Raw genomic sequence first — 8,072 nt, 5'->3', positions numbered from 1 at the left:
AATCTCTGGTTTTCATTGGGGCAGCACGGCGGCACAGTGGTTGGCGCGTGTGCGGCACATTTCTGAGGTCGTGAGATTGAACCTCCTGAGTGGAGTTTGTATGTTCTCCCCGTGTTTATGTGGGTTTCCTCCGGGCACTCCTGTTTCCTCCCTCATTCGAAAATTTATGCATGTGAGGTTAATTGGCCAGTCCCAATTGTCCCTAGGTGTGAATGAGCGAGTGAATTGTCCGTCTCTGTGTGCCCTGTGACTGGCTGGCAACCGATTCAGGGTGTCCCCTGCCCACTGCCCGAAGATAGCTGAGATGGGCTCCTGCACCCCCGCAACCCTACTGAGGACAAGCGGTGCACATTTGGAAAGTAGATATGTTTTCTTTATTTGGGTCAAGGGCTGGGATGGTGGATCCTGAAGTCAGACCAGTTGAGAACTACTGTTTTAAATCCTAATTTTTTACAAATATGATCGGCAACACTACAATTTATTGTGGACTCTTTTTCGTGTAATAGATGCCACTTTGGCAGGCTAATGAGCTTGGTGTAACATACGATCTCTACTCCCACCTCAGGGAAAAAAAAAATTCCCACACTTTTCGGAAAAAAGGGAGTGGGAGGCCCGGTGTCCCGTCATCCTCCAATATAATCGTCCTTGGTCCGAATGTGGACTTTTCATTTGCACCATGAGCAAGCTGGCAACCCCGTCCTCACCTCTTTCTGGGCCACGTCGCGGGCCCCGGATGCCCAAATGCTCGCGTTGCCGCAACCACGGCTTCGTGTCGCTCCTGAAGGGCCACAAACGCTTCTGCAAGTGGAAAGATTGCCAATGCCGAAAGTGCCGGCTCATCGCAGAGAGACAGCGGGTCATGGCGGCTCAGGTAAAACCCCCGAGCGTCCCGCCGGTCCGTCCTCGGCCCGAACATCCAGTTTCTGCCGTTGTGCAGGTGGCCTTGAGGAGGCAGCAGGCTCAGGATGAGGAGTTGGGCTTGTGCAGCCCGGTCGTCCTGGCCAACGAGCACATGAAAAGAGAGGGGGAGCCCCAGTGCTTGTTTGATGTCGGGGGACAACTTCTGACCCAGGCCGGAGATGATTCTTCTTTGGTTTCGATTGCAGGTGAGCCTCGGCGCAGGGGAATATAACCATACCTGTCAAACTCCAGGGCTCCACTCCCTTACAAATTGTCGTAGTTTCCCTTACAAAATACAAAATAATCTTACACCATATTTTTTTTTTCAAACGTGTTTATTTATGTCGTTTAACATGTTATATTGTATATGTGTTTTGTTATATCATGTATCAGTGTTAACTAACATTTTGTTGTGAGATCCTGAGTTGCTCGACATGAATGAGGTTTATTATAAAAAAAAAAGTTCAAAGATTAAGTAGCTTGGACGTTCACTGTAGAAGGAAAAATCACATGCAAATACAATTAAGTAGAATAATACATTTTCTTTTTCAAATTATGAATTCATTTTCTGCATTAATTTATTGTTGGTAATATACTGATTAAAGGGATAACCACAAACCTGTCTTTTTTCATTTTCTCAATGTATTATTATATTATATACCGCAGCCATATCCCCCTGGTGGGAGGTGGCTAGAGTAGTTTCTGACTCGTTTTTTTGGGGGGGAGATTGATACAGAGGAGGGGATTCCCAGCCCCCTCGCTCAACCCAACTGAGGTGTTGGGAGCCATTATGTGACCAAACCCCCCAATTCCAACCCCTAATGCTGAACGCCAAGCAGGGAGGCAACGGGTACCAATGTCGAAGCCTTAGGTATGACTCGGCCGAGGGTTGAACCACAACCTCCCAGTCTCGGGGAGGGCTCCATACCCCCAAGGCCACCTTTACTTCCTTTTTTTCTCAACTTCTTTATACAACCTAATCATTCGTAATATAGCGCCTCAAAGCAAGTGAGCCGTTTGAGAGCCGGCTCTCTTTGACGAGTTGAGCCGAAAAAGCCGGTTCTCTAAAAAGAAACGGACTTCCTTTCACTACATCAAACCGCTCGCTTCGTTTGCAACGAAAAAAACGATACCGAGATGGAGGCTTCTGCGGCGAACTCGTTTGATTTGATTGAATTGCTGTTTCGTGATAGTCGGTGTATATCGGATGGTACCCATAATTGACAAATTTGCGTTTTCCCGTACAGATTTTCTCGTATGTCGTACACGTCTTAAAATGCATAATAAACGTACTTTGTACGGCAAAACTGTACAGGTTGACAGGTATGTATAACTAATTTTCACCGGGGGTCCACACCGGCATAAAAGCTGTCTAGGGGTCTGGAACCTTTTTGACCCAAAGAGCCATAATAGCAAAATATATTTAAAAAAATTGATAGAGAGCCATACCCTATATTTTAAGACAAAACCGCTAAATCCAATCTCCAAAAAAAACCTAATTTTTCAACACGTAGTATTTCACAAAATGTATCTACTGTACCTACCTACCAACCAACACCATATCCCCCTAATGGGAGGTGGCTCCAGTCAAGAACACACTCACCGAATATTCATTCCACTTCGTTCTTCCAAACCTGACACCGAAAATTAAGCACACAGCACAACAAACGGTGAGTTGCTGTGCCATGCAACCTTTCGTCAGCAGAAAGGCCCAAGAGCATACACTGGTTTACCCCTTCCGCATCATATGTTTCTATTCTAACCCCACCTCCCCCCACTGGCCCAAGCAGGCCACTCGGGGGCCCAGGTTAGCCATGAATCTTTCGAAATGAGAATATTACCAGAGCCTGTGTTCCATACCAACAAAATTACCACTTTAATCTTGTCTCCCTCCTGCAATTACTTAAAATTGTTGAGGCTCATTTTGACCTTCATTTTGTCATTAATAATGGAGCAAGCAGAGTAAAAATGTCACAAAATACTGCAAATGAGGATACTGAGGTATTTACCTTTGGTGCATAGCTACACCCTTCTCTACCACTCACCCAATTATATTGCTTTGTTTGCTTGGTTGGTGTTTCTGGGTGTTTACTTTTTCTTCTGTGGGTTTTCGTCATAAAGTTGTTAAACAGTGAACCTAAATTGTTTAATGAGTTTCCATTGAAAGGATTCCTTAGGGATGTACAGCTAAAACGGGGTCTGTTAGAGAGACATCTTGACTGTGATCTTTAGTCAAAACTGCCCTTTAAATCCTGGACCAAACCCTCCTATGTGTGCTCCAAATTCTACTTTGTGCTTATCAGACTTGGAATGCTGAGGATACAATTGACGTGACTATGATTCAATCTACCCATATCTGGCTCACGGGCCATAGGTTCCCGACCCCTGGTATAGACCCTTTCATAGCCTATGTCACGTGTGAAGTCACAGTCAAAGCTGGAGGCAAAAAAATACTCAGCGATGGTTAAAACTTTGAAAAAAACAAGCTTTTGTTTTCGGTAGTGTGGTGTTAAAATGTCGACATGTTGTGTGTTTAGGTGACAGAACTGGAGAAAAAACTTAAGTGATTGTAAATTGAAGTTTTATAGGATCCCAGCGGACACTCCTGATCAAAGAAAAAGAATAGAGTTATGGTTAAATGCATTTAAGCAAAAACATTGAACTGAGGCACTCATTAAAAATGCTCAGGTTTGCAGTGCACACTTCACTTCGGGTAAAATGAATGTAATTGTTGCTATAGAGTCCATATTAATCATTATTGGTCATTGGGATTTTCCAATGCCCTCTGATGGTGTTGCACACAGTTTTGTTTGCCACACTGGCTTAGTAGCTGATGCCTAGAAATTTCCTGTAGCATTGCATCTCCATGGCCTGGATCTTCTTTTCCAGTTTTGCTGTGAGAGTCCATGTCTTGCAAGCGTAGATGAAGATGGAAGTTTCCAGCGCTTGCATCTTGATCTTTGATTTCACTGCTATGTTCTTGTCCCTCAAGATGGGTTTAATCTGGCAAGTGTGCTGTGGTTTAAGCTATCCTGGCCAAGATTTCTGGTTCTGAACCCTCTTCTGATGTGACAGCTCCAATATATTTAAATTTGGTGACAGGTTCTAGCTCTCTGTAGTTGATGGGGACATTTTCGATCATACCATGGGGATTGTTGGTCTTTACTTTTGTGTTTTCAGTGCGGATTTCTATCCGGGATCAAAGCTTCCTGTGTGGAGTTTGCATGTCCTCCTCATGCTTGCATGAGTTTCCTCCGGGCACGCTGGTTTCCTCCCATATTCCAAAAACATGTCAGGTTGATTGGCCGGTTGAAATTGTCCCTACATGTTAATAAGTGAGCAAGTTGTCTGTCCCTGTGTGACCTGCGATTGGCTGGCAACCAGTTCAGGATGTCCCCTACCCACTGCCCGAAGACAACTGAGATGGCCCGCGACCCCACTGAGGATAAACGGTGCAGATAATGGCTGGATGGATGGATTTCCATCCCATAATGGGTTGATGTTTTGTTTGAGTTCCTGTTTGTGTAATATCAATCCGGCAATATCATCAGCAAAACAGAGGTTAGTCATGTTGTGTCCCCAATAATTGACTGTACCTTCATATTGCTCCAGAGCTTTGGACATGATCCTCTTGAGGAAGATTTTGAATAAAGTTGGAGAGAGAATGCAGACTTGTCTCACACCGACTGTGATTCATCACCACGCTCCAATGGTACCATTGATAAGTACTGTGATGTTGCATTGGCATACAGTTGTTCAATGGTCCGAACAAATATCGGCCCCATGTTGTACTTCTCCATGGTGCCCCACAAGGAGGCTTGTCTTTCTATGCCAAACGTCTTCTTGAAATCAATAAAAACGTGATAGAGGTTTCTCTGGTGTTGTTGAAACTTCTCACATAGGATGTGCAGGTTAAAAATCTGTTCTGTAGTGCTCCTTCCCTCCCTGAAACCTCCCTGCTCTTTGGCTAGGATGCTTTCAGCCTGTGGTTTCAAATGGCCTGAACCGTTTCAAGGCAGTGAAGTATTTGCGACGCTGCGGTGTTCAGTTTTCTTTTTATTTCTAATCTAATGTTTTACATCACATTTTAGATTATTCTGTATTTGTTAAAGTCCCAATGTGTAATAATCAGTGTTTGGCATGTTATTTAAAAAAAGGAAATGGTAAATGGTCTGCATTTATATAGTGCTTTTCAAGTCAATGAAGTAATTAGCTATAGTTACTCACAACTTCCTCCAAAAAGTACCTGAATTACTCTACAGTAAAAGTGACTAGTTACCTAGTTCTTTGACTTTAAAAAGAAGTTGTCTCATGTCAAAGAATTTGAAATGTTTCCAAGCAGCAAGATGACAGGAGATTGTGTTATAGACTAATATTTATTGCACCTGACCAGCAACAGATGTATCCTACACTTGAAGTGCCACACAAATAATTGTTGATTGTTATAAAATAACAATTAGCAGTAAATAATACAAAGTGAGTTTAATAATTAAATCTAACTCTCACAACCCAAGACAACTAGTCAAGTAGACATTGCTTACTGTACTTCAAATATTTTGTTCACAACAAAAATCTACTGTAAAACCATGTACATTGAGTTTCACTCTATAGAGTAAAACACAATCTCTAGTCAGACAACTGCTCAAGTAGACATGTGCTACTGTACATCAAGTATTTTCGTGCAACGAAAGTAAACTGTTCAACATAATAAACAGCATTTAAAACTGCAGTGTAAAATAAATAAATCCAACTCTCACAACCTGAGACAACTGGTCAAGTTGACATAGCCTATTGTACTTCAAGAATTTTGTTAACAACAGAAATCTGTTGTAAAACAATGTACATTGAGTTTCACTCTATGGAATAAATCACAATCCTTAATCAGACAACTGGTCAGGTAGACCTATGCTACTGTGCATCAAGTATTTTCATGCAACGAAAGTAAACAGTTCAATAATATAAACAGCATTTAAAACTTCAGTGTAATAAATAAATCCAACTCTCACAACCCGAGACAACTATTCAAGTAAAAATATGCAACTTCACTTCAAATATTTGGTTCGAAACAAAAGTCAACAGTAAAACAATATAAAGTGACTATCCCATACCTCTCTCTCTCTCTGTCTATGATAGCTGACAACACTTCTCTCAATGAGGAGAGAGCATCAGTTTTGAAACAATTAGTGTTTAAAAACGCAGGAACCACTGAGAAAGAATCCTACACTAGTTTCTCCAAATGAGATGTTGAGTATTGTGAATTTAATAGCGCTCTTATTTGTGATATTACGGTAGGACGTTCTCTATTGTGTGACGTCATCACGTACACGACTCTGTGTTGTGTTTTTGTAGATTTGTTAGGTTGAATTAGCGGTGTTCGCGTGTTGTTGGTAAATAAATATGCCAAAAGTTTGACTGAGGTATGAGACAGCATTCTGGTTTTTCAGTAACGATAACGGCGTAGCAACGACAGGAAGAATAATGGGTTAAATTACCCTGTTATTGAATCCACCCCTGGTAATATTTGACCACTAGATGGCACTGTGTTGTCTGGTAAAAGCAAGTGCCAGTGATGCACAGCAGAGCTTGGCGGCAGGATGCCAGAAGAACATGGCGCCGATCCGAGAAGGGATTCCACAGTAAAAACGAATGACACATTTCTCTACCTATGATTTTTTTTCTAAAAATTAACATTGGTATAATAGTCTATAGGCAGCACGGCGGCGCGGTGGTTAGCGCGTGTGCGGCACAATTCTGAGGTCATGGGTTCAAATCCAGCTACCAACCTTCCTGTGCGGAGTTTGCATGTTCTCCCCATGTTTGCGTGGGTTTCCTCCGGGCACTCCGGTTTCTTCCCACATTTCAAAAACATGCATGTCAGGTTAATTGGTCGGTCAAAATTGTCCCTAGGTGTGAACGAGCGAGCGAATTGTCTGTCCCCGTGTGCCCTGTGACTGACTAGCTACCAGTTCTGCCCACTGCACAAAGACGACTGGGATGGGCTCCAGCATCCCCGTGACCCTACTGAGGATAAGCAATGCAGATAATGGATGGATAATACTCTATGTATTTTTGCCCAGTATTGCATGAAAGATTATGTGCACCACTTGGGGGCACTAAATATTACACACGGTCCCTTTAGGGAAAAGAGAGTTTTAAAAATGCTAGTTTTTGGTGGTACTCATGGTAAAATCCATTACTTTATCAACTATCTGAGCGGGCCTGACATGATAGATACAGACCAAGGGTCTCCAACGTTTTTTAAGCCTTTTGTGTGACAAATAACAACTTATCATGTTATTATTATGTAGTTACTATGTTATTACCAGATTAATTATTGTAGGTAAGGTTAAACGGACTCAAAATAATTTTACTCAGGACTCGTGAGCTAGTTTCAGAACAGGGCACCTCAGCTGCCCTTTGGGGGCACCCTAGTGCCCCTGGGCACCACGTTGAAGACCCCTGATACAGACGGTACCGAATACCCGGCATGAAAACTATTGGGAAAGGGTGTGAACCGTTTAATACTGATACAATATAGTGTTTACTCTGGTATCACTGCGGCCTTGGCGATAAGGCGAAAACAGAAGAGAATGGGGACTGCAGGGATGCTGCCTTCTCCACCTGCACTTACGTGCATGGCCTTTAAACGGCGCTGTTGATCTGACATTGAGAGAATAAAAGGAGTGGAACCAAAAATCATTATTTAAAAAAATAATCATGCAGAAAGGAAGACCGTGTGGGGGAGTTGACTAAGTTCGCCGTAAAAGGTTACAAGTTACGCTGAATATATTATAATATGCACGCATTTCATATTTTGCTGAAGTGCTATGTCTTTTTGTGCGTTTATTTTGTGTAATATAATTATGATTATTGATACTCGAAAGCTATATATCAGCAATATTTTTGAAGTTGAGAACATTTTTTTGTTATTTATTAGCACAAAGGCCTGCCAGTGTGATATGCATTATCTAAAATATCATGTTATGACTATGTTGTTACAATGTTAATAGTACGTAATACGCAGTACTACTGTACTCTGCCTTGTACAAGGAAACTAATTTACATATATCACTTTTAGGCTATTTTAAAAAAAGATTTTGGATGAATTGATCAAGTATCTAAAGCAGGCGTGTCAAACAGGCGGCCCGTGGGGCAGATCAGGCCCGCAAAGG

General features: G+C 42.2%; 1 protein-coding gene across 1 annotated transcript in view; it reads left to right on the top strand.

Moving 5' to 3' along the window:
- Window positions 1–612: 612 nt before the first annotated feature.
- Window positions 613–8,072, top strand: part of dmrt1 (doublesex and mab-3 related transcription factor 1) — a 43,297-nt gene continuing 35,837 nt past the window's right edge. Inside the window, exons 1-2 of the mRNA XM_088336590.1 lie at window positions 613–871; window positions 938–1,106. Of these exons, the coding sequence (XP_088192716.1) occupies window positions 677–871; window positions 938–1,106 (364 nt within the window). The 5' untranslated portion in view covers window positions 613–676. The remainder of the gene's footprint in view (window positions 872–937; window positions 1,107–8,072) is intronic.

The sequence above is a fragment of the Urocampus carinirostris genome, chromosome 5 (genome assembly GCF_059441175.1).
Source record: "Urocampus carinirostris isolate Australia breed hairy pipefish chromosome 5, RoL_Ucar_1.0, whole genome shotgun sequence".
Lineage (NCBI taxonomy): Eukaryota > Metazoa > Chordata > Actinopteri > Syngnathiformes > Syngnathidae > Urocampus > Urocampus carinirostris.
This window is presented reverse-complemented; position numbering and strand designations above follow the sequence as displayed.